The 26954-nt window shown below is 47.0% G+C and overlaps 2 protein-coding genes across 4 annotated transcripts in view; one reads left to right on the top strand and one right to left on the bottom strand.

Moving 5' to 3' along the window:
* Nucleotides 1-9686, bottom strand: part of LOC142563127 (serine/threonine-protein kinase D1-like) — a 61965-nt gene extending 52279 nt beyond the window's left edge. For 2 of the 3 annotated variants that reach the window (XM_075673669.1, XM_075673670.1), the window contains exons 1-2: nt 9550-9686; nt 429-575 (exon numbers count right to left, since the gene is read on the bottom strand). In XM_075673669.1, the coding sequence (XP_075529784.1) occupies nt 429-572 (144 nt within the window). In that variant the 5' untranslated portion in view covers nt 573-575; nt 9550-9686. Of the gene's footprint in view, nt 1-428; nt 621-9549 lie in introns of all 3 variants that reach the window. The other variant, XM_075673668.1, reaches the window with a different exon arrangement.
* Nucleotides 9687-9872: 186 nt separating this feature from the next.
* LOC142563128 (putative methyltransferase-like protein 25) lies at nt 9873-16606 on the top strand. Its single transcript, XM_075673672.1, has 2 exons — nt 9873-10603; nt 13602-16606. Exons 1-2 carry the CDS (start codon nt 10380-10382, stop codon nt 14698-14700), a joined length of 1323 nt encoding a protein of 440 aa, XP_075529787.1. The 5' UTR covers nt 9873-10379; the 3' UTR covers nt 14701-16606.
* Nucleotides 16607-26954: the final 10348 nt, after the last annotated feature.

Below are 26954 nucleotides of genomic sequence, written 5' to 3'. Positions count from 1 at the left end.
AATCTGTTAGCCTCTTGGTTAAGTCAGATGGTACAGTGCTTGCCCAAGAAAGGCATTGGTCACAGGTTCAATGCCCAGTCTAGTATGATTATTTCTATTAATCTGCGGAACTCTTTCTGAGAAACCGTACCGACTGGTTTGGCCAGATTAACATTACATAGATCGAACAGAGAGACAACAAGAACACCAGTGTCATCCCTGTGTAATGCTATACTCGCCAAGTCAGTCGATATGCTCCAATCAGCACAGCAAAATAGGGTGTTAACAAGAAACCATAGTTCGTGAGCGAGTGGAAAATGATCCAATGGTTCATACTGAGTACATTACTAAAACAATGAAGCAGTAAGGTTTACTTTTACTTTTATTTAGCGGTTTGTTTATTATTTCAATCCAAAATGGGAAGAAAGAAGTGGCAAAGAAGAGCATACCCTCTTGTGGACGAAGTTGCATGCGGTGTCCTTGAGCGACTTGAGGTTCATCTCGGTGGCGTCTATGGTGACCGTATCACGGACTACCCCTGCTTGCATCAGGAAGGTTATATCCCCGCCCACGTTCAGCACCGGCAGCTCCATCGCCTGCATCACCGAACCCCGCACACTGTCAGCTGCATGCTTCGCCTTCTGCAAAGTAGGTTGATTGAGTTGGTGCATGCACACGAATACGAAAAGACAAGCACATGTTAGTGTGAAAACAAAGAAGACGGCAGGACCCCTTCCTATCGTCTTTTATGTTTTTGTACTACTCTGTGTGCATCTTTTCGTATTCGTAAGTTTATCCCTCTGCCGTCCAATTTGTCATGAGAGAGTTGGGTGCTGCTGTATGTGCCCTAAGCTGGTTTTCTTTATCAGTACCATAAAGAAACTTAGCACGGAGAAGCAAGCATACATAATGAGCTCCCACACTGAAACACTACACAGGATCCTCTTGTTGTAATGCAAGACCTGCAAACCTTAAACTTAGAATATAATAAATACTATAGTCAAAGCTTAAAAATACTAACATTTTACTATCAAACATTTCATAGACCTTGAAGTGTAGGGGTACTCTGAACATGTATTCTGCTCTATATAGTTGAAGGAAGAATCATCTGCACCACAAAAAGAAATTTTTACTAAGTTTATTCATGAGACATTCAAGCAATGGTCGCCGAAATTCTGGCTATTGCTGTACACAGGTTTTATAGATTATTGTTGTTGCTACAGGTAGCTTTTAATAACAAAAGGACAGAAATATGCTCTGAAAAAGCGGCCAGTGACTATATTTGTGTTCTTGCTAAATAAGTTCTGTCTTAAATTCGATGCAAATGAAAAATTGTAAAATTATTGTTGCCATCACAACAATCATAAACAAGCTCCAAAAAACAAACACTTTATGGTAAAATGCAAAAGTTGCCAGGTATGTAATGTGTATGGCAATGAATTACAAGCGTAGCTGCTAAAGTAATTTAACAAATTGCATGCAAGTACGTACAGGTGAAGGCTTTAGGAATGGCAGATTACTATCACATAGATACCGCTACTAAAGTAAACAAGAAACGCCAGGCAGAGCTTCTGCAGAGGATGCATTTTTACAAAAGCTATTCCAAAGATGACACATTCACATTGTTAAAGACTTAAAGTAAGTGTAAGAAATGGATCATGTAGAATGAATAGACATGCATGCTACAACAAAGGCCAGCTAAACTCAGATTTGCCATTTTTTTTCATGACCCAGCCCATTTGTCAGGGTTTCAACTTTTTATCAGCTTCATTGGCCTCTTCTAGCCAATGGTTGTGAATTCATGACCTGTCGGTCGACTTCTCTGAAATCTTATGAAGAGGGTGAAAGAGAAAAAGCTGGATAATGACCAACAAAGGAAACAGTGCATACAATGGGGCAAGTGCTACAAACTGGGCGGATGTGCTGTAAACTGATTTTATTCGACACTTTTCAGTATACAAGAGATAGAAGACAATGCATCTCTGTTCAAATTGAAGCTGCACTGTCATCAGATGTTAGGACATCTGATGACAATGTGCCTGTTCTTTTTGTACCATTAATGTTTGCCATGTTGAATGTAAACGAACTAGTTCAGCTTGGAACTCCGATGGCTTATGACATCTTGTAATAAGGGGCACTGCACTATAAACACACAGACAGCAGAAGTAGAACTGGACAGGATGTGTGTAACTCAATTGAATTTTATTGGGTGAAAGATGACGCATACAATGATCAAAAAGACTTCGTCATGCCAATAGGCCATCTAAAAACACTGCCATCACAATCTTGCATCCAGAAATCGCACCTCACAATTAGCAAGTACAACGGAAGGATCACTAACACATACATGTGTTTTCTTCTATAATATATGCCTCGAACAGCTCCCGTTTTAGTTTTTTAATTTGAGTTTTTTTTCTAGAATCGGAAGGCACGCCTTCTTTGTCTCTTTTTCAGAAACCCTGCAATGTTTTGCTATGTGGGAATACTCGTCAGACGACAGATTTTCAAGATGTTCCTTTAAACGGATGTTAATACAGCATCCGGTATGACTCCTGCGGCTGTGTTTATGTCCGTAAGCATATAGAAGTGTATGAAGGCATCATCTTCAACTCAACACATGCAGCTGATTTTAAGAAATGTTTTCTAAAATTTCCCTCTGGGGCAGCCCATCGGTTAGGATCTTCCCAGTATATGGACAAACACTATCTTAACTAATTCATTTTGTCAGGCAAAAACAAAAACAGGGCCAGTATAGGTTGATTGATTGATAAACATGACATACAGCGGGAAGGACAAGGACTGCGAGAGACGACAAACACTGCGCTGACTTCCAACAATATTTTATTGCTGTTGCCACATCATGCACGTATACACAACAGGGGGCATAAAATACTGCTGTAAGTCAGCACAGTGTTTGTCGTCTCTCGCAGTCCTTGTCCTTCATGCTGTATGTCGTTTGTAAAAATGCATTACCAACTAGCCCAAGCAACCACCCTTCATTGATTGAGCATTTTATTTTTTTGAATGTTCGAGGGAGAGTGGAGGACTATAGGCCAAGGACAAGAGGACCCCCTCTCCCATATACATCCTGTTGCAAGGATGTATGTGCAATTCATAATATAAGTATTCTTTTTAGTCTATTCTATTTCCTATGATCCACTATTCATAGCTGACCAAATTGGTGATAAAGTTGGTTTAGCACCACTCAGACCACTAAGAAAGTGCAGTATCGGAATAGAATTGTTAAATTATCCCGACACAGGTTAGAGGGATGCTTACGAGAATAAAGATTTTGATCTAATAATAACCTGCCAATCTACAATACCCGAGAGGCCCCTCTTGACTGGAGAAGAGGGTTCGTATGCAAGAACGAAAGACGGGTGGCAAAGCTGCCTTGAAATTCCCTTATTAGCACACTGCATTTTCATGTATTTTGACAGCGTCTGCTAAGGTGTAGTTAATTTTTGATTGCAAAAGAGCAAAAGAGTGGCATTGTGTTCTAAAACAGCCAATCAAAAACTTGCAAGAACTGTTACTCAGCCACAATGACGTAAAAACCGGAAAATACTGTGAAATTCGCCTCGTCAGACTGACATACTGGTAATTGGTTTGGAATGAAAAAAGAAATTATATATATTCGATGCTCAAGAGACGAGCCGCAGCGAGAACGACGAAGAAGTTGGTCGGTGCCCTTGGCACGAGCGAGTGTCAGCCTGGCTGCCTGGCTCCAGTGTAAATAGCGCGTAAATAGCATCTTTCGCCTGTGTCTTTCCACACGTAACATTCTGGTGGAGGTGCGGGGTCCTCCAATATTGCCAGTGCTTCTTGCCTATTCTCTGTATCCTAGCTGCTTCATTTCGCCGACAAGCAACACCGTGACACCTACATCAGAGCACTCATAGACCGTTTTGAATACTCTCCGGCCGATGCTGCGCTACGCCTCTTCGTCCTCTGTGACGGTACTCTGTACCGTCGTAACCTTCATCCGGACGGCTCTGAGTTCCTACTTGTAATACCTAAACACCTCCGCTCCACCGTTCTAAAAGAGGTTCATGACGCACCAATGGCAGGACACCTCCGCGTATCTCGAACTTATGACCGCGTACGTCGCCGTTTTTTCTGGCTGGGCCTTGCCCGTTCCGTACGACGTTACGTCGCCGCTTGTGAACTTTGCCAACGACACAAGAAGCCTTCCCAGCTTCCCGCTGGTTACCTGCAGCCGCTCGACATCCCTGCCGAGCCCTTCCATCGTGTCGGCTTGGACCTTCTCGGCCCATTTCCGGAATCCACATCAGGAAACAAGTGGGTTGCAGTCGTGGTGGACTATGCGACCTGCTACGCCGTAACCCGTGCTCTTCCGACCAGTTGCGCAACTGATGTTGCGGACTCCCTCCTACATGATATTATTTTGATGCATGGTGCTCCGCGTCACTTGCTAACGGACCGTGGCCGTATGTTTTTGGCCAAAGTCATTGACAACATCATGCGTGCCTGCTCAATACGGCATAAATTTACCACCACCTACCATCCCCAAACGAACGGCCTCACTGAGCGCTTGAACCGCACACTTACAGACATGCTATCCAAATACGTTTCGGACGACCACCGTGACTGGGACCTGGCTCTACCTTACATTACCTTCGCATACAACTCTTCCCGTCTCGAAACTGCTGGCTTTTCCCTGTTTTACCTCTTGAATGGCCGCGAACTGACACTAGCACTGGACACTGTGCTTCCGTCCGCCACAGCTTCAACTAGCGATTATGCCCGTGATGCAATCACCCATGCTAACCATGTTCGCTAACTTGCGCGCGCTCGTCTACAAGTGTCTCAAGACAAGCAGAAACAACGCTACGACTACCGTCACCGTGATGTCCATTTTGTGCCTGGTGCCCTCGTGTTGCTTTGGTCACCATCGTGTAAAGTCGGCCTTTGTGAAAAACTGCTTTCCTGTTACACAGGCCCATATTGCGTGATACGCAAAGTGACTGATGTCACCTATGAAATCGTGCTAGCCAAGCCCACTACGTCCTCCGCTGTGACAACCAGTGACATTGTCCACATTGCCCGACTCAAGCCCTACAACTCTCCATGCACCTTGGATATTTAACAGCACCGTGACGGTGCTTTTGCCGCCGGGGGGCAATATTACGATATCATCAAGCGATGCTCAAGAGACGAGCCGCCGCGAGAACGATGAAGAAGATGGTCGGTGCCCTTGGCACGAGCGAGTGTCAGCCTGGCTGCCTGGCTCCAGTGTAAATAGCGTGTAAATAGCATCTTTCACCTGTGTCTTTCCACACGTAAGAATATATATATATATATATGATGTAGAACCGGACATTAATTTTCTCTTCTAATAAACAACCCGTTGCCACAGCAATAACAAAGTAATCATTTTGAGAGAATCTTTATCAGACTGCGACTGTCATGACTTTGTCCTAAACTGATTCAGTGTACGGCTTGAGTGGCCCTATAATAAAGGAGTTCCTTAATTGCCATGGCAAATTGTGGCTACTATTGACAGGCTCATCCAGTATCGTGGGAAAACCCTGTTAGTATGCAAGCTGATATAACTTGAGCATTTATCCTAGTTAATTAATTGACCCCACAAAGCCCAATAATTTTGATACGCCAAGTTCATACCTCAACATTCTGATCTAGGCCTGGGCAACCTAATGCACAGCCCATGGTAGCGTTTCTGATATGCTGGAGTGAAGCCCCTCTCCCCCAATACACTAATTGTGTTGTAACTCAAACAACACTATTAAAGAAAACTGTTCTTGTACAAATGTGCCCCAAGGCCAGAAATAAAGGTGAGAAGGTTCCTCTAATTTTCCTTGATTGTATTATGGCTTTTTAGCCCTTTACCAAGGAAGAGTGTGAGAGATACGAGTAAAATGGGAAACAGAAACGTGTTAATGACGAAAATGCCAGGAACATCAGAGAAGACACTTCAAAGCCTCAAATACAGGCCACTCTCGTGCAAGAATTTGATGTTGGCCTTTTATAATATTTAAGAGACGTGGGGAAGAAGGGTTGCTAAAAAAAAATATTCTGGGGCTTTACATGCTAAAACCAAGATATGATTGCGAGACACGCCATAGTAGTGGGGGGACTCCAGATTAATTCTGATCACCTGGGGTCCTTTAACGTATGCCTAAATTTGTGTACATTAGTGTCTGCTTCTCGCGCCATCGAAATGTAGCTGCCACTGTAGGGATCGCAACCATGATCTTAAGCTCGGCATCACGATGCCACAGCCACTAAGCTAACACAGTGGGTAGTCGTCAGACTGCGCTTGGTTCGCTCAATCTCAGGGGAGGAGGCAAACAAAATGATGCTTTAAGCAGGTCTGCAAGATAAGTCTGCAGTCCATAATTAGCAGGCCAAAATTATGCTGATGTCAGTGGAAGAATACTGACAGAATGTTTTCCCCTTCTCTTAACAGTGGGTACTTTAGCAAACTTGTAAGATGGGCTGTTGATATTGGCAACGAAGTCAATTGTGACCTTCCATATGGTTCCTGGCATGTGGAATCACTAGCAGTTTTTTTTATAAATTAAGGGATCTCAGATGATCATGTAGGGTTACTAGGGACACTGAGGCACACAGAAGACTTTCTTTAAGTAGCAGCAGTGGCATAGCCAGGGGATGGTACACTAGGCATATGTCCCCCTCCCTGAATTTCCATGTTAGTACGCAACCCACCAGCACTGCCACTACCCCTATCACTTTCCCCAGCCTCAATGAAGTGTGTGCCACTCCTGAAAAAAAAATGTCTGCCTATGCCCCTGAATAGCCACAAGAGTGACAATTGGGCAAAGTGGTATACTTGCATTATCGAGAAAGCAGCGAATTGAGGTTTGTTTGCCAGGAGTTCTTTCTTGATTTCCTTGTGTATGTATAAAATAAAAGCTCAGTTGCAAGTACAAAGAAGACATCAGCACCTGTCATATGGTCCTTCTTCACTTGATGTTTCGTCCTTTACGCTGCTTTCTTCACGACGCAAGTTTTTAATACCCCAGTCACAAAGGGGCACTTTCGATCGCAACCAAGCTCTATCAGGATCAAATTTTTCATTTGCAAGATATCCAAAAGGGAGCCAATGGTGGACATGAGATTGAATAGCGATCAAGTTTGATCGCAATAATATGTGCACCATGTGGCTGGGGTATTAAATATGGCCAAGACAACTGCATGAAGAAATGACGGCCACCAAAGTAGTTGTCGAATGGTGGTTACAAATGGCCGTTTGTAACTTGCTTGTTAAGAGCAGAGATCTCTAACGGCTTCTTAAAGAATCGGTTGCAGAATGTCAAGCTCATTAAACAAAGTTTTGCCCTTAATGTTAGCAACAGTTCACTGCACCAGTATTTCTTAAATTGTTAAGGTAATATGGCTTTTGCTTCAGACACATCATGAACCGCAAATCACATATTTTTGTTATGTAGTGCAGTGTCAGAAAATAAAGCATAACTGCAGTTGTAGATGGCGGTATAGTAGCATTAATCTACGCTAAGATTGGACTGACAGCTCGTAACACCGTATGTGTTACAAACATGGTGAATGCTTATTATAACTTCAGCGTGGAAATCCTTATCTTTATCCCTATCTCATCCTTACGGATGTCTCAAGGATGACTCAAGGATGTCCAAGATGTTACTGCATTACTGAGGTCAAAGGGCACCATCCTCAAAGTTTGTAGAACAAGTACGAGAGGTAGAGTGCAGCACTTTAAGTCTTCGCAAATTAGATATGCAACATTTAATATGTGAGCTTTCTACACTCATTCGTCTTGCATGTCCTTGAGTCATTTTTCTGTTGCACCTGCCGGCCCAGGCGAATGCGGCCGCATATTTCGGTGCAATAAAACCCACGGTCGTTGGTCAACGCACTATCATTCATTCGTCCCGTCTGCGCGCGCTGTTCCCACGATAGCTGCAAACAAGGTGAGGCGACGAAATGACACTGCAGAGGAACTGAAAATAGCGCCTCACCACAGCGCTCGTGCGGCAGATGGCGCGTACGCACGCACTGACCGCGGGCGGCGAGTTCGAGGCGGCAGCACGGGAAGACGGCCCGCTCCTGAGAACGGCGGCAGCTGCGCTCTTGTCACGCGACTCCCTCTGTAGTATGCGTTCGAGCCGGCATGCCGGCCCGACGCCGCCGCACGCCACCGGACCGCCCGACTGGCCTGGACGGCCTTTTGAGGGCGAAGCGGTTTTGCAGGCCGCCGGAACCGCGCCTGCTTTGTAGACCATAATATTCGAAAGTTCAGAGTCGCGCCTCCGTTCTGTGTTACGAAAGGAGGGATTGGAGGAGGAAGGGGGCACTCCTGGCAAGACTTCCGGTCAAGTTGCGCGGAGATGAAAAGCGAAGAAAAAAAAAAAAAGTTACCACGACGGTGAGTATGACAATTACGGCAGCGAATTGCGTGCGCCAGTTTGCGCAACCAAAACTAAACGGCACTCAAGGACAAGACGCGGGCGTGTGTCCCGACGACACTTCGCGAAACTGGTCAAACCGCAGGCGGCAAAATATTTGTCTAACAGATAATTTTTTTTATTTGTTTCACTCACCTATCTATTTTCTCAAGCCGCTCAATCGCACTTGCTATGTTGAATTCGCCTCACTGACAATGAATTAGGCTATGCAAGAACACATCGTAGGAAGACCGCAGACTTGCGCGAGGCACATAAACGACACGACGCTCAAACTCCTCTCCATACGTCCACATGTGCATATGTCAAAAGCCCGCCAGCGACTTAGGAGATGACAAACTTGAATATAAAATACACATACCACAGCTTGCAAGCTTAGCAGTGGCAGATGTGAACGAACGCTGAAAGACCTCCGAAAGCTCGGCGGAAGGTCCGGTTTTGCCAGCTGTTTTTTGTCCGCCCGACACGCGTCTCGGTTTTGGGGCGCTCCGCTGTGTGTATCAGTGACGGAGGTCATAGGAGAAGCGGGCATGCGTCAAAAAAGAAAAAAGAAAAGATTTACCCGCCTGGAAATTAAACTTACCCGTCTAACTAAATACGACTTGACTATGGGCACCTAGCAACCGAGCGACGTCGCAAACTGCGGGAAATCGCGCAACAAAAACTGCTCGCGCTCCTGTGTTTTCCTCAGAGTGCGCTCGATCGTGCCCTGCGTACGGATTGTAATAGCGCGTCCGCGAATTAACGTCCGCAGCCCGCAAATTATATGCGCATGGCTCTCGTGATGGAAATAAAAATAAAGCTCGGTCAGCGACGAGAGGAGCGCGAAGTGCGCGCTGAGGTCGTGTGCGAGGGAGCCGGTAATTTACCATTCCTGGCCGCACTTTTTTGGCCTTTCTTTTTTACTTTCTTTTTAACCGAAGGTCGCACTGGCACTGCTGGTTTTCGAGGTGCGCAGGGGACGACGAACGCAAAGCCAGTGACTGCCCCTGGCCAGACGGACTGCCAACGCGACAGGATCGAGGGGAGTGCGTTCAAGAGCACGGCCGCGATGAAGATCCGGTTTCCTGGCAGGCGAAAATCACCCGACGACTGGCGAGCGCTGAAATTGGGGGGAGGCCCTTACCGGACGGCGGGTGGCCGACGTCCCCTCCAGAGTTCTTCTTTACGGGCGAGCAGCCGCCGGTCAAGCAGGGAGAAGATGCATCCCGCACCGTGGGCAAAACGCCACGGGTGAAAGCCCACCAAAAACACAGCGGGCAGCGGCAGATCGCGCGGACGCACCGCCACAAGGAGCACACGCACTGTAAACACCGCTCTCCCCACCGAGCGAACAACCACTTGCTGAACACCTTAGAATCCTGACAGCTTCCAGTGAGCTTACCAAAAGTTCGACAATAAGCAGGCGCATTGCAGAACAAAACGAGCGTACGCTTTGCCTGCCATCTTGTGGCTACAATGTCGACGTTCTTATAGCGTTTAGACTCATTCATTTTGAAGCTTTGGTAAATTGCCGTAAGATGGCCATACAATCTCAAGATGTATAACTCACATTTTTTGTCACACGGGGGCGAAAAATCAATTACGATACATTATACATTATGTTCCTTTTTACCAATACCCTTTACGTGTGAAAATATGTGTGCTTGTGTGAAAGTTATGTTTTACTTAGATTTTTGTTACATTAAAAGAGTTTGTTCTCACCGCAGACGCACATTCTCAGTGGCAGCGCCGCTGTGGCAAATTCATGTTCATAGGAGCACGGTACCACTACACCTTTTTGTAGCCAACGCAATAAACGACGCTCGACCTGTAGCTCGACGTCTCGAACACCGCAAGCCAGGCTAATCGCCGAAATGTGCTACCTTTTTATCAGCGTCAACGCAGCATAGCGCCAGCCGACATTAGAAGTCCCTGATTACATGAGAGTGCGCCTACAGTGCTTCCCGCCCCGCAATGTCGAGCTCGCGACTGGATGAATTACGGCGTGCACTAAGCAGAGTGGCCGATTTCACAGAGGCGCACAACTCGTTCATCAATGCCCACATGGTGGACTTCTACACAAAACAACACTGGGAGCGCCTTGTGGACGCCGATGTCGGCAGGGACCTGCTCAGCTTGACTGAGCAAGAACTTTTGTGTTTGGGAACTGAGCAGTTCATGAATCTTGAATGCGTGAGGTAGGAAGCCAACCATATGATGGGCTGGCTTACGTTTTTAAACGTTTTGTTGGTATCGCTACAGTGTACCAGTATCACGTAACCTACTAGGTATTATGTGGCTAATCTACGCGTCGTCGTGACAACAAAGACGCTGCGCAAGTCTAGGTTCCTTTTTATTTATTTATATTGCATTGCGTGGCGTTGTGATGTGTTCCTTGTAAAGTTCGGTTTACCGTTAGCAGTGGCTTAGCAACGGAAAGTTAAACTGCCCTGGTCAAACCACAGTACACGAAATTGCCTTTCACTAAGCCACGTAACAAAGCTTTGTCATATGCGGCGCCACAAGCTACGTATACTCTTAAAGAAGTTTACACATTTGGGGTGTTTATCTGCCACACAACAGTAATAATCTGTTTTGCTTGCGTTTCCTTTCTTGAAAACGCCGCGCCCGCTACTTTCCTGTCGACAATGCCATGCTGATAACGCGCATGCCGTTCGTTACTGGGAAGTACCGGGCTCGCAGCGTTAAAGAAAGGAAATGCGGACAGAACAAGACAGATGACGTTTATTGTTGTGGCAAGATACGACTCAAAGGGTGTAAACTTTTCTTAGAGTGTACAGTCTTAAGCAAAATTACACCCTTTTGCCACAACGATAATCGTCATCTGTCTTGTCCGCATTTCCTTAACGCGGCGAGCCCGGTACTTCCCAGCAACGAACGGCATGCGCATTAATTATCAGCATAACATAATAGCATTCCCGACAGGAAAGTAGCGGGTGCGGCGTTTTCAAGAAAGGAAACGCAAGCAAGGCAGATGACGATTATCGTTGTGTGGCAGAGATACAACCCAAAGGGTGCAACTTGGCCTACACTCTTAAAACGGTTGCACCCTTTGGGGTGTGTATTTGTCCCACAACTATAATCGTCATCTGCCTTGCTTGCGTTTCCTTTCTTGAATCTCGGCGCTCGCTACTTTCCTGTAGAGAATGCTGCGTCGCACTGATAACGCGCATGCCGTTCGTGACTGGGAAGTACCGGGCTCGCAGCGTTAAAGAAAGGAAACGTGGGAAAGACAGATGACGATTATCGTTGTGGGACAAGATATATTTGTCCCACAACGATAATCGTAATCTGCGTTGCTTGCGTTTCCTTTCACTCTTAGAAAAATTTGCACTCTTTGGGGCGTATCTTGTCCCACAACGATAATCATCATCTGTCTTGCCCACGTTTCCTGTCTTTAACGCTGCGAGCCCGGTACTTCCCAGTCACGAACGGCATGCGCGTTATCAGTGTGACGCAGCATTCTCGACAGGAAAGTAGCCAGAGCCTGGTTTTCAAGAAAGGAAACGCTAGCAAGGCAGATGACGATTATTGTTGTGGGACAAATACACACCCCAAAGGGTGCAACTGTTTTAAGAGTGTTCTTGAATACTCGGCGCTCGCTACTTTCCTGTCGAGAATGCTGCGTCACACTGATAACGCGCATGCCGTTCGTGACTGGGAAGCACCGAGCTCGCAGCGTTAAAGAAAGGAAACGCGGGCAAGACAGATGATTATTGTTGTGGGACAAAAAAACACCCCGAAGGGTGCAGCTGTTTTTAGAGTGTACTACTCTAACGGTTGCACCCTTTGGGGTGTATATTTGCCACACAACAGTAGTCGTCATGTCTTGCACCCGTTTCCTTTCTTGAATACGCTGCACGCGTACGTTACTTTCCTCTCGAGAATGCTTTGTCATACTGATAAGCCGCATGCCGTTGGCGACTTGGAAGTACCGGGCACGCAACGTTAAAGAACAGAAATGCGGGCAAGACAGACGACAATTATCGTTGCATGGCAAATATACACCCCAAAGGGTGCAACTAATTTAGCATGTACACTCTTAGAAAAATGTACACCCTTTGGAGCGTATCTCGTCCCACAACGATAATCATCTCTCTTAACCCGCGTTTCCGTTCTTTAACGCTGCGAGCCCGGTACTTCCCAGTCACCAACAGCATGCGCGTTATCAGTGTGACGCAGCATTCTCGACAGGAAAGTAGTGAGCGCCGAGTTTTCAAGAAAGGAAACTCAAGCAAGGCAGATAACGATTATTGTTGTGGGACAAATATACACCCCAAAGGGCACAACCGCTATAAGTGTACTTATGCAGTTACACCCTTTGGGGTGTATATCTGCCACACAACGATAATCATCTGCCTTGCTTGCGTTCTCTTTCTTGAAAACGCCACGCCCACTACTTTCCTGTTGGGAATGCTGTCATGCTGATAACGCGCATGCCGTTCATTACTGGAAAGTACCGGGCCAGCCGCATTAAAAGGAAATGCGGACAAGACAGTCGACGATTCATGTTGTGTGGCAAAAGGGTGTAATTTTGCTTAAGAGTGAAGGCTCGCAGCTTTAAAGGAAGGAAATGTGGGCAAGACTGATGATTATTGTTGGGGGACAGGATAAGCGCCATAGGGTGTAACTTTTTTTAAAAGTACATTCTTAAGCAAAATTACAACCTTTGGGTCTTATCTTGCCACACAATAATCATCATCTGTCCTGTCTGCATTTCCTTTAACGGCCAGTACTTCCAAGTCACGGCATGCACATTATCAGCATGACAGAGCGTTCTCCACAGGAAAGTAGCGAGTGCAGCATTTTCGAGAAAGGAAACACAAGCAAAGCAGATGACAATTATTGGTGTGGCAAGATACGACACAAAGGGTGTACATTTGTTTAGGAGTGTATATTTCAAAAAGTGTTGAAGCTTCAACACCCTTTGAGGTGTACTGTCAGGGTGCATTGACTTATGTCCATTGTCCATGCCTTATGTCCATTGACTTAATCCCACGTTTTTCTTTATCCAGAGTAATTGAGCATGATAATGGGATATGAAGCTTTTATTAGCCAATTAGAAGTGCAATGCATGCACACTCTCATGTCCCTCAGTGTCGTCAGTGTCTCCTGCTGAGCATACAGTATTGAAGCACGACGGCTAGCCTCTTGAGTGAGTCCATACATTCGCAGGGCCGGCCACGTGCCAGCACTGCATTCCTTGGCACTTGAACTGGAGCGACACACATTGTCCGCACTTGGGGCTCTCAGCAGCGGCGACCGGCTCACACACCCGGCGGCCTATGGTGAGAGCAGCAGCAGCAGTAGCAGCAGCTTCGTGGCACGCGGCATGAGCCCCAAGAAGGAGCACGAGGTGGAGGCCATGGCCGATCTGGTGGCCTCACTCGCGCAGCGCTTGGGTGTCCTGCACTTGCTGGACCTAGGCAGTGGCAAGGGTTATCTGGCCGCGCGACTCTGCGGGCCACCGCACGCACTTCAGGTTCTCGCTGTCGACAGCTCGGAAGCGCGAAACCACAGCGCCCGCGAGCGCGCCGCCAAGATGCTCTGTGCTGAGCGCCTGCAGACGCTCACAGCCAGCGTGGATGATCAGTTCGACATGAACGCGGTGCTGCATGGCAACGATGGGCGCCTACTCGTGTGCGGACTGCACACATGTGGCGAGCTGGGACCCAGTGCCCTGAGGCTGGCTGTGCGCTGGGCGCCGAGGGTGCGAGGGCTGTGCCTGGTTGGCTGCTGCTACCACCTGCTGGAGCGCGGCTTTCCCATGTCCAAAGAGCTCGGGGCTCGCGGGTGTCGGGACCCAGGCCGCAATGCGCGTATGCTCGCAGCCCAGTGCGCCGACCGGCGGCAGGAGACTAGCGACACGCTCTTCTGGAGAGCGCTGCTCCAGCTGATGCTAACGGACGAGGAACGAGAGTCTGGAAAGCGCGTGGGTCGCCTGACCGTGGCAGGATCGTTCGCAGATTATGCACAGCAGGCACTGCGGAGGCTCGGCCGCGATGTCGTTGATGAGTCTGCATTTCGGGCACAAGCCGAGTGCCTGGAATGTGAATACGCAGGTGAACAGCGACGCCGGCTTTCGGCTTTTCACCGGCTGCGTATCGCCTGGGCTGGCTGCATCGAGGCCCTGTTGCTTCTGGACAGACTCGTGTTTCTGCTTGAACAGTGGCCGACGGTGGAGGAGGCGCACATAGTGAGACTGTTTGACCCAACGCTGTCACCCCGTTGCCACGCTCTAGTGGCACTCATGCACCAGGTTGGACAGGATTGAAGCAAACATTCCTTCAGTAGCTTTGATGTGCTTGTAGAGCCAAGGTACTGTGCAAGCTGTTTGAATGAGGCTGGTTACTACATGGATAGCTGATTTTTAACAGATCGGTGGACAACATTATTGTTCAAGGTTCTCTATAGCTGGAAATTAACTTCACCGTGCCAGCTGAAGTTCTGACATGGAAAAGGGGCAGTTTTTGCTGGAGGAATCTTGAAGCACAATGGCAGGCTGCCTTTGTCCATTTGACACATACTGAATACAAAAGTCATCAGGGCTCTGGTATCGAGGCTCATATGTGAGCCATATGCGAAGGACTGTGTAAAAGTTTGAAACAGAATAGCGCAGTATTCACGGGGACAAGGAGGGAGAAACGACACGAACGAGCGCTGACTTGCAACTGAAGTTTATTGCTTGGAATGAAGCGTATATAACAGCTCCAACTACACTTGTCCCCGTGAATACCGCACTGTTCTGTTTCAAATATGTCTTACCAACTCGCCCAAACGTCTGTTTTAACTATGTAAAAGCCCTTCTTACCTACACATTTTCATGAACCCAGCCTTCAGTTCATTATTCGAAGGACAAAGTTTTGCACATTTCTCATGGCTATCACAAGCTTGATCCTTTACTGTACATGCAGCCATTGCTATAACTTGAGAAAAAACAAGCTGATCAGTTTGTCAGACTGTACAATGACATCACAATAGGCAGTGCATTCCAAGAATTTAGATTTAGGCCACCTGGAACATGCATGCTGCAAAATAAAGACAGCAAAATATTCATGAATTTACGGTTAAAATGTAGGTCTCCCTTGAACCTGGACTTGAACCTGTGGCTTCAGAACCAGTACAAGGGTATAAGAATGCCTTCAACAGTATCTGTAGCCAGAAATTACCTTGGGATGCTTTGCACCCTTTTTTTTTTCATAGGAGGGCGTTCACATGGGACCTGCAAAAATATCTAAGACCCCCGCTTCCTCCCCTTATTCCTTACTGGCTATGTCCCTCCCAACCACCCCCCACTGACTCTAGACAATATGCATAAAATTAGAACAGCTACAATGGCAACTTTTGATTGAGCCCAAAATTACAAAAGGGGAGACCAGGCAACAGTGCATTTTTCCTTTTTTTTTTGCCCCTTGGCTGTATCTTTCCATTCCTTGCCATGCTTTAATAAGTTTGTAATGCAGTACCAACTTGTCCAATCTTCAACACTAGCTGGCAACATCATTTGGACAAACAAATTTCACAACTGTTTCAGTATAAAAATGCCCCATCTGAAACAAAAAAGGTAAGTTAGGAGGTGTGCTCTCAGCCTCATTCGTAAAAGGCAATAAATGTTCTCATTCTGAACCTTTGGCCTCTGAGCCAGGAACGTAGACAGTTTAGATAAGCTGAAGAGGAACGGTAGCATGTGAAATTACTGCAAGTGTATGCCTGTTTGCAGCTTTCTGGCATCTGCGATATATCTTGGCTTATGCATTTACACTTCCTAGACTAATATTGCAAAATTACAATACTGCTCTTTGCTGGGTTTGCACTACACAGTTCCTACATTCCACACCACCATACATATAAGCCACATATATGAGTGTGTTTTTGTCTGTAAAGGTACCTCAGGCATTGTGGTGTTGTGATGTCCTTTGAGAAGAAACAAGACTGGACCTACAGTACTACCTGTGGATTTGCGAAAACGAAATGCCTAGTCAAAAGAGTCCTACAGTTTAGCAATCCCACTAATGGTGAGGCCATCAAGTGTACTTCCACCATACTACCTCCATTTCATCAACTCTGCTTAACAGAAGCAGATGAGCCGCATATTTATTAGTGGCACAGCCCCTTATGGTCACGATACACCTTTTCCCTTCCCCTTCGAATGAAATAATAAAGATGTTTTCAATGCAGCATTTCTACTCCGAGGATCACTTTTGCCCAGATGCAAGGGTGGGTGTTACAAAGATGAACCAAGGCTGCATTATACTTTTTTAGCTAATCGATAAATTACATGGGAAAAACAGTAGCACAGAAAACATGCAAATTTTACTTCACAGGGCGACCTCTGTGATCTGCACTTGTGAGAATGTTGAAGAACTAACATGCCATTGCCAATGGCACAGCAGTGATCCAGGCGGGGTGAGAAGAGCTGGCTGCAAGTGCCGGTCCACATTTGTTTCCATCATCACAATTATTTCTATCAGTCCTCCACTTCAGAGTAAGAGTTACTGCGGAATTCTTTTGCCCTGTATTCAAGAGCAGGGCAGTCTTGCACAACAAGACGTTTGCAGCCAAATAGGTAAACAAGGTTATACAGTCAAACCTCATAATGAAGTTGCTTTTGATATAAAAAAAAAGCCTTCGTTATATCTGATATTCATTACAAGCGTACACGCTGATATCAATGGAAACAAATTTGCAAATACTATTGCATTTACTTCAACACACCTGATCCACAGTTCGACTCTGCTGCTATTATGTAGATCAATTATGAAGCTGCCACAAACACTTCCATTCCTTGTGTGCCACAAAAATACAGGGTGCTAAAGTGCCTGGCTTAGTGGCAGTGAGAAAATGGGCATGGATCCAAGTAAGAAGGGACGCAAAGCACAAGAATGACTTAATAGCCACCAGAAGGCACCGCAACGCATTCAAACTAGTGTTTCTGTGCAATCTCAATATTTTGTTGGGTGCACAGTCATCAATGAAAGTTTCCAGGATACGGGTTCCTCCTAAGTTAAGGCACGGCGCTTAAAATTCGAATTTATAACCATGCGGGTCGTAAAAACTAGATTGAGACCTTAAATTTGAAGCTGTGTGCCCAGGCTTTGCAGGAAGTGAGCTTTTTGACGATCCTTGTGTCCTGTATAGTACTGTTATGGACAACTGTACATGCAGGCCACACCCATGGCTGAAATTGAAGTTCTGGCTTACAATGCCATACGGCTGAGCCAACAGTGCAGATTTACTAGCTTGTGGTAGGCCACGTGTGCCCTACATGGTGCCTTCAGGTTATGCTGTCTAAACAAGTGACCTTGCGCTAGTTTTGCACCAAATATTGTTGCGTGTGGAAAGACACAGACAGAAAAGGCTATTTACAGGCTATTTACACTGGAGCCAGGCAGCCAGGCCGAGACTCGCTCGTGCCAAGCGCACCGACCAACTTCGTCATTCTCGCGGCGGCTCGTTTCTTGAGCACCGCTCGATGATATCGTAATACTACCCCCCCAGCGGCAAAAGCACCGTCACGGTGCTGTTAAATATCCAAGGCGCGTGGAGAGTTGTAGGGCTTGAGTCAGGCGACGTGGACAATGTCACTGGTTGTCATAGCGGAGGATGTAGTGGGCTTGGCTAGAACGATTTCATAGGTGACATCGGTCACTTTGCGGAGCACGCGATATGGACCTGTGTAACAAGAAAGGAGTTTTTCACATAGGCCAACTTTACGCGAAGGTAACCAAAGCAACACGAGGCTGCCGGGCAGAAAATGGACATCACAGTGACGGAGGTCGTAGCGTTGCTTCTGTTTGTCTTGAGACACTTGTAGACGAGCGCACGCAAGTTGGCGAGCGTGGTCAGCATGGGCGATTGCATCACGGGCATAATCGCTAGTTGAAGCTGTGGCGGACGGAAGCACAGTGTCCAGAGGTAGCGTTGGTTCGCGGCCATACAAGAGGTAAAACGGGGAAAAGCCAGCAGTTTCGAGACTGGAAGAGTTGTATGCAAAGGTAATGTAAGGTAGAGCCAGGTCCCAGTCACGGTGGTCGTCTGAAACATATTTGGATAGCATGTCTGTAAGTGTGCGGTTCAAGCGCTCAGTGAGGCCGTTCGTTTGGGGATGGTAGGCGGTGGTAAATTTATGCCGTATTGAGCAGGCATGCATGATGTCGTCGATGACTTTGGCCAAAAACGTACGGCCATGGTCTGTTAGCAATTGACGTGGAGCCCCGTGCATCAAAATAATATCATGTAGGAGGAAGTCCGCAACATCACTTGCACAACTGGTCGGAAGAGCACGGGTTACGGCGTAGCGGGTCGCGTGGTCCACCGCGACTGCAACCCACTTGTTCCCCGATGTAGATTTATTATTTTATTTATTTATACATACTTCAGCCTCGGTGAGGCTATTGCAGGAGTGGGCAGTGAGAAAAAAAGGAAAACAAGAAAACAAGATACAGGCACAAAAAATATGAATATCAAGTATATGTAATTGTTTTAAAAAATTCTTGCGTAGGTAAAGAGCAGATGCTTCCAGGCAGTGAATTCCAGAGCTCAATGGCCAATGGAAAGAAGCTGTGCTTGAACATCTCCATTCGGCAAAAGAAAGGGATAAGATTGAGATTATGAGGACTCCTAGTGGTAGAAGGTAGATTAAAGTTCAAATAATTTAGTGTAACTAGGCGCTCAAAATGAATCAGCATGTGTAAAAATTTCATGCTTTCTAAGCAGCAGCGAGATGAAAGAACTGTAAGACCTGTAGCTGTATAATGGGAAGAAGGGGAAAAATCTCGGCTATAGTTGCGAAAAATGAAGCGCACTGATTTCTTTTAGACTGATTCTAACTTTTTAATATCGGATTTCTTATGAGGATTCCATATGATGCAGCCATAATCAAGAATGGGGCGGATAATTGTTTTATACGTCATCAGTTTGGTATCCTTTGGAGCCTTACGCAATGAACGGTGGAGGTAATTGAGACGTCTAAAAGCTTTGTTACATATGATGTCAATGTGTTTCGACGATGACATGTCATGGGAGAAATGAAGACCAAGGTATTTAAATTCGGTTACTCATTTTAAATCTTGACCATGGAAAGTGTACGTGGAAAGTGATGGAGATGGGCATCTGGAGAAGGACACGGAAACAGTTTTAGAGATATTAATGTTCATTTGCCAGTCCTTGCACCACCTACAAAATTTTGCAAAGGAGTCATTTTAAGTAAATCATGATCCATTGGTGTATTAATACTATGATAGAGGATGCAATCATCAGCGTAAAGCCGAATATTAACGAACACGCAATGCGGCAAGTCATTAATATATAATAAGAAAAGAAGCGGGCCTAAAACAGAACCTTGTGGGACACCGGACGAAACACTGACAGGAGAGGAAATAGAGCCGTTAAAGTGCACAGACTGAGAACGCTGGGTTAGGAAGCTATGTATCCAACCAACCAGAGAAGGGTTATTTAGAAAGGAATTAAGCTTGTAGAGGAGCTTTGGGTGTGGGACGGTGCCGAAAGCTTTGAATAAGTCAACAAAAATGCTGTCAATCTGTCCTCCTAAATCTAATGACTGACAAATATCGTGCGTGAATTTGATTAGTTGGGTAGTGGTGGTATATCCACGATGGAAACCATGTTGGTAATTAGATAGGATATTGTGGCTTTCAAGAAATTCCGTGATGTGTTTAAAAATCATATGTTCGAGTAACTTGCATGAGTGGGCAGTTAATGAAATGGGTCTGTAGTTCTGCAGAAGTTGAGCGTTACCGGATTTGTATATTGGAATGACCGTAGCAAGCTTCTAGGATTGGGGAACAGTGGAGGTGATAACGGAAGATAACGGAGAGGTATCTGCTTGTCCAAAGGGAGTAGCGAACGAGGAAGGAATCGGGTATGTCATCTGGGCCGCAGCTCCTTTAAGTATCTAAATGGAGGATCATGTTCAGAACACCTGAACTAGAGACGATGATTTCTTCAATAGGAGGGTATGAGTCACAGCTAAAAGGCGGAAGTGAAGAGTTATCCTGTGTGAACACGGAATGAAAATAGGTGTTAAAAGCGAAAGCAATCATGAGTGAATCTGAAACTGCAACATCCTTAACAACTAAACTGTTAGTTGTGCTGTTACTTGGCATTATTGATTTCCAGAACATACAAGGGTTTGTTTTCATTAATTTGGGCAAAGTAACAGCATGGTAGAAATCCTTGGCAGATGTTAGTTTCTGGCGAAGTTCCTTCTTGGCATCACTGAACTCTGCAATTTTGTCAGGATTACCATTTCTTTTAGACTTGCGCAATCACGAAACACGACGCAATAAATGCAGTAGTCCTCTTGTCATCCACGGTGAATTAATTTCCTTTTTGTTTCTGGGGAACCAACTGGTTAATACATGTTTCAACAATATTCTCAAAAAACCCTACGGCAACATCGACATCATTGTTCAAAGATAATTCATGAAACTTCTCAAACGATTCGCTAAGTGTGTCTGTAATTGCAGCATCATTGGCGCGGCTAAAATCACGAAAAGTGCAGTACTCAATCCGTGGTTTGGGAACAATACAGCAAACCGAGAACAGTACGGCTTTAAGGTCAGAAATCCCGTCAGTAATGCAGCACTGGAAGCCACTTTCGAAAAGACTTGAGCCAAGAAAAACTAAATCTAGGACAGCCATTTCCCTGGTGTTCTCGTGGACAATCTGTTTAAGACCGAGGGATAGGGAAAGGCGCAATAATTTTCTTGAGAGTGACACGTCGCAGCCGGTAATGGTGAGAGAGGGCCAATGAATGCCTGGTGCATTAAAGTCTCCCATAAGTATTATATTTGATGATTTCAAATTATGCAAAATGTTGCTAAGAAAACCGAACTGATCACCACAAGAGCCAGGAGGCCGGTAAAACACTCCAATTAGCGCGGATGACCTTTCCAAATGAATCTTGCACAAAAGCAATTCAATTTCACATGGGGTTTCAAGAACTAAAAACTTCAGGTGGGACTGTATATAGAGGGCGACACCACCACCTCTACCATTTGGTCTGTCGTATATGCCGTCATGTAGCCATGTTTTAGTAATGCCTATAATATGGGGGGAATGAGCAGTTACTAGAGAGATGAAGTCGGAAAATTTATTGAGAAGGCTTCATGTGTTAATATTTAATACACAGAGGTCATTGGTTTTGCAACGAAGGAGTCAAGGTGGAGAGGCAGGTGTGACGCTATTTAGTATTGTGTTACGATGTACTTTCTCTAATGTATTAGAAGCGCTGTTCCAGTTATAGCGAACTTTATTGATAAACATATGGTCAAACCGTATGCGGACCGTGCACCCGTTGTTCCTAAAACTCTCAGACGCTTCCCAAAGTTTTTTGCGGATATTCTGGACACGTAGTGAAAAATCTTCCGAAATACGGTAATTGGTTTTCTTTAGCATGCGACCACTTTTTAACAGCGAAACTTTCTCCCGATAGTCCAGAAGTTTCATAATAACGGGTCGTGGATGGTCACGTGAAGGCCTTCCAAGACGATGGCATCTTTCTATTTGAGGACAGCTCATTTTAAGTTTATCCTCAAACCATTTTGCAATGTCTGAGGACAGGTGTTCATTATCTTCATCGGAGGATTCTGGCAGACTGTGTAAGATTAAATTGTTCCTTCGAGCACGGTTTTCTAATTCATCATTTTTAGTTGAAAGGTTGTGAATTTCGTTTGTTAGACGTGCGAGTTCCCTGTTAAGGCTGCCGCTTGGGACGGCAGGCTTATGTGACGAGGACTCCAGAGCGGCCAAATGTGATTCGATAGTCTCAAAACGTGTATTAACAGATTGTTGAGTTTTTAATTTCGGCAATATCCTCAGCTAATCTTTTCTGTCCGTTCAAGAGCTCAGCGAGCATTTCAGATACCGATGGTTGATCGTCAAAACCTTGCAAAAGGCTCGGATTTTTTTGGGAGCGAGGACCAGGATTGCTTTCGACGTCACTACTCTGTAACAATCTATTAATACAAACAGCGAGCTGCAAGTACAAAGAAATATAAGCAAAGCATCTGCGAGAATGGTGTGGGCGAGGGAGCAGCAGTAAGAATCAATCATCAGAGCGAATGCAGCGGGCATTCTGAAAGTAACATACCTGCGTAAGAAATAGGCAGCGGGAAAGCATGATGCTCGTACTGCTGCCACCTTGCCCACTGAAGAAGGAAGGATCCGGCTGGGAATTTATAGGCATGATCGTTGACGTCATGGGACTGGGCTTGATTGTGAATGGACGGTTCAGTGTGCCAGCTATGCCCGGGTTCCGGGCACATGTGGTGGCGGTCAGATCAAGACAGTCATCCGGAAGGGAGATAGGACAGTTCGTACAGCTGCCAGTGGAATCAACCAGGGATCTTGATGATGGCGGCGGGTGCACAAGAGCTGTGACGTCAGGAGAGATGACCGCAGCACATTCGAAGTGGCAACAAGCGAGGAAGGCGATCTGCGTAATAAATAGACAGCGGGTAAGCATGATGCTCGTACTGCTGCCACCTTGCCCACCGGAAATGGGCTGAGAAGGTCTAATCCGACACGATGAAAGGGCTCGGCAGGGATGTCGAGCAGCTGCAGGTAACCAGCGGGGAGCTGGGAAGGCTTCTTGCGTCGTTGGCAAACTTCACAAGCGACGACGTAACATCGTACGGAACGGGCAAGACCCGGCCAGAAAAAACGGCGACGTACACGGTCATAGGTTTGAGATACGCCGAGATGTCCTGCCGTTGGTGTGTCGTGGAGCTCTTCTATAACGGTGGAGCGGAGGTGTTTAGGTATTACAAGTAGGAACTTAGAGCCCTCCGGATGAAAATTACGACGGTGTCGCGAAGGACGAAGAGGCGTAGGGTAGCATCGGCCGGAGCGTGCTCAAAACGGTCGATGAGTGCTCTGATGTAGGCGTCACGGCGTTGCTCGTCGGCGAAATGAAGCAGCTGTGATACAAAGAATATGCAAGAAGCACTGGCAATATTAGAATGAGAGTCATAGTCGTTAACAGGGTAACGCGACAAGCTGTCAGCGTCTTGGTGCAGGCGGCCAGACTTGTACACCACGGAATATGAAAATTCTTGTAGCCTCAAAGCCCATCGACCAAGCCGGCCTGTAGGATCTTTTAGCGAAGAGAGCCAGCAGAGAGCATGATGGTCAGTGACTACGGAAAAAGGGCGACCGTAAAGGTAAGGACGGAACTTTGCAACCGCCCAGACAACAGCAAGGCATTCTCGTTCCGTAATGGAATATTTGCGCTCTGATGGTGCTAGGAGGCGGCTTGCATAAGCAATAACGCGATCCTGGCCACGTTGACGCTGGGCTAAGACGACACCTACGCCATGACCACTGGCATCTGTACACAATTCTGTAGGGGCATCAGGGTCGAAGTGGGCGAGAATAGGTGGTGAGGTTGGAAGAGTGACGAGACGAGAGAAGGCGGCGGACTCTCCAGTGCCCCATGAGAATTGTACACCTTTCTTGAAAAGATTAGTTAGGGGTCTAGCAATTGTCGCAAAATCTGGAACAAAACAATGAAAGTATGAGCATAACCCTACAAAACTTCAAATGTCTGCGGCTGTCTTTGGAACCGGAAACTCTCTGACAGCGCGAGTTTTGTCGGGATCAAGCTGTACTTCGGAAGCGTCAACGAGATGGTCCAGAAGAGTAATTTGCCGGTGGCCAAAACGACATTTGGACGAGTTAAGCTGCAGCTTCGCCTTTCGAAATACATCGAGTATAGTTTTGAGTCGTTCAAGGTGAGTGTCGAACGTTGGCGAGAAGACGATGACGTCGTCGAGGTAGCAGAGGCATGTGGACCATTTGAAACCTTGGAGCAAGGAGTCCATCATACGCTCGAAGGTGGCAGGGGCGTTGCATAATACAAACGGTATTACTTTAAATTGGTATAGGCCATCAGGTGTGATGAACGCTGTTTTTCTCTGTCCATATCCTCAACAGCAATCTGCCAGTATCCCGAACGAAGATCAATAGACGAGAAATAGCTGGAACCGTGCAGGCAGTCAAGGGCGTCGTCTATACGTGGGAGCGGGTAGACGTCCTTCTTAGTAATGTTGTTCAGATGACGGTAGTCTACGCAGAAGCGCCACATGCCATCCTTCTTAAACAACACCACAGGTGATGCCCAGGGACTCGAAGAAGGCTCAATGATGTTTTTATCGAACATTTTGTTGACTTCATTTTGCATTACTCGGCGTTCCGACGCAGAAACTCAATACGGTCGTCGGTGAATAGGCGTAGCATCACAGTAAGAATCCGATGCTTGATTGCGAGCGTCTGGCCTAAAGGGCGATCGTCGATGTCGAAAATATCTCGGTAGGACGATAATACTTGGCAAAGCTTTTCAGCCTGCGCCGAGGACAGGTCTGTTGCAACCATTTTCTTTATATTGGAATCAGCACCCGAGGCTGGCGCGAGGGGCCTGCTAAGCTCGCGAGAACCATTGGTCGATAACGCTGCCACGTATTGGTCGCCGAGACAATCAACGGTGGCAAGGCAAATACCTTGCGGTAGAATTTGCTTCGCCAAACCAAAGTTACAGACAGGCATGCGAGTGCAGTTCCCAGTAATATTAAGTATACTGTGAGGCACTGTAACGTCATACCTTATTGGAATGTCGGGCAGAGGAGTGACGAGGTACTCGCCATCAGGAACTGGTGGGAAAGACAACAGTTCAATGTAGGCTATTGACTTTGGCTGCAGGCGAAGAAAGCCGGTGGGACGTAAGTGGCAGTGGGGTGCGTCAGAAGGTTCTGCGAGCATTGGCAACTCAAGGCGGAGGGTACTGCAAGAGCAGTCAATAAGAGCAGAATGTGCGGAGAGAAAATCGAGGCCGAGAATGAGGTCGTGGGGGCAATGAGCAATTACGGTGAAGAGGACAGGAGTGTGGCGGCCGGCGATGCTGACGCGTGCCGTACACATGCCGATGATAGGCACAGCACCGCCATCCGCAACGCGGACGACGTGTGCGGACGCTGGGGTAAGGAGCTTGTTCAGTCGTCGTTAGAAGACAGCACTCATAATTGAAAGATGTGCTCCTGTATCGATGAGTGCCGTGACACGATAGCCGTCAACATCAAGAAGGTTTCAGTTCATGGGTAATGTGAGCAGAGGATTTGAGGGCAGGGTCAACAATGCAGCTTCACCTCCAGAAGCTGCAGTGCCTAGTTTTCAGGCTGGATCTGGGAGGCGATAGGCGGCGAAGAGAAGCGATGGGGTTGGGGCGAACGAGACTGATGGCGTCGAGGTGAGGGCGAGCGGCTGTACCGAAGGTTCGGAGCAGGAGCATCAGTGGCAATGGATTCATGGCGAGTGGTATAGGGAACGGAAGGTCCAAAGGTGCGGGAATAAGCGGCGGTGTATGTCCGAGGAGGTGGTGGCCATTGGTTGCGGCAGTGACGAGCGACGTGGCCGATGCGACTGCAGTGGAAGCAGATCGGCCGGTCATCAGGTGTACGCCAATCGGACGGGTTGTGGCGAGATGCGGCGGAAAAGGACTGCAGAGGATGAGGAGGGCCGCTACAGAACTGGGGAACGCTGGGTTGAGACGTGGAACACACGGAGTTCAGACCCATGTTCTCAAATTCCAGTGGGAGGACGGTCTGGATCATCGCAATGGTGGTTGCTGGCGGATCGGGAGGCGTCGTGGAGAAAGCTGGCAAACAGGTGGCCTCGAGTTCGCGGCGAACAATACGGGTGACGTCGTTACAGGTGGTGGTGGTCTGACGTGGTTGACCCTCACATGTCGACGTAGCAGCAGTGTTGGGTAGCCGCGTGATGTTGTGTGATACGGCGGCTCTTAGCTTGTTCAAGGAGACGGCATTCTTTGATGATGGCGTCGATAGTTGAGACGCTGCCCAAAACAAGCAAATTGAAAGCGTCGTCAGTGATGCCTTTTAGAATATGTGACACTTTATCAGCTTCGGACATAGCATCGTCAGCTTTGCGGCACAGAGCTAAGACGTCGAGGATGTATGAAACGTACGGCTCCGTAGATGACTGAACACGAGACGCAAGAGCCTTTCTCGCGGCAGCCTTGCGTCCAATGGGGTCGCCGAACAGTTCCCGTAGCTTCTCTTTGAAACTGTCCCAACTGGTTATCTTGCCGTCATGCGTTTGGTGCCACACGCGTAGGGTGCCGCCGAGATAAAAGATGACATTGGCGAGCATAATCGTTGGGTCCCACCTGTTATTAGCACTGGCGTGCTCATAGAGTTTGATCCAGTCGTCAACATCCTGGCCCTCCAGGCCAGAGAACACACCTGGGTCGCGATGTGGGGCGACCGTGACGATTGGAGCAGTGGGACAAGCCGAAGCTGTTGCAGAGGTGGGCGCGTCACCGGGAGGCATGGTGACAAGCTCGGTGTGCCGACCACTTCTGAGTTTCGTGGTGAGGACGGGGATCGCTGACCTCCACCAGAATGTTGCGTGCGGAAAGACACAGACAGAAGAGGCTATTTACAGGCTATTTACACTGGAGTCAGGCAGCCAGGCCGACACTCGCTCGCACCA

This window comes from Dermacentor variabilis, chromosome 11 (assembly GCF_050947875.1).
Source record: "Dermacentor variabilis isolate Ectoservices chromosome 11, ASM5094787v1, whole genome shotgun sequence".
Lineage (NCBI taxonomy): Eukaryota > Metazoa > Arthropoda > Arachnida > Ixodida > Ixodidae > Dermacentor > Dermacentor variabilis.
This window is presented reverse-complemented; position numbering and strand designations above follow the sequence as displayed.

Excerpts from the sequence above, each read along its gene's own strand:
- LOC142563128 (XM_075673672.1), top strand. The coding sequence starts at position 10,380 with ATGTCGAGCTCGCGACTGGATGAATTACGGCGTGCACTAAGCAGAGTG. Across the intron at positions 10,604-13,601 it reads ATGAATCTTGAATGCGTGAG|GGCCGGCCACGTGCCAGCAC; the intron begins GTAGGAAGCCAA and ends ATACATTCGCAG.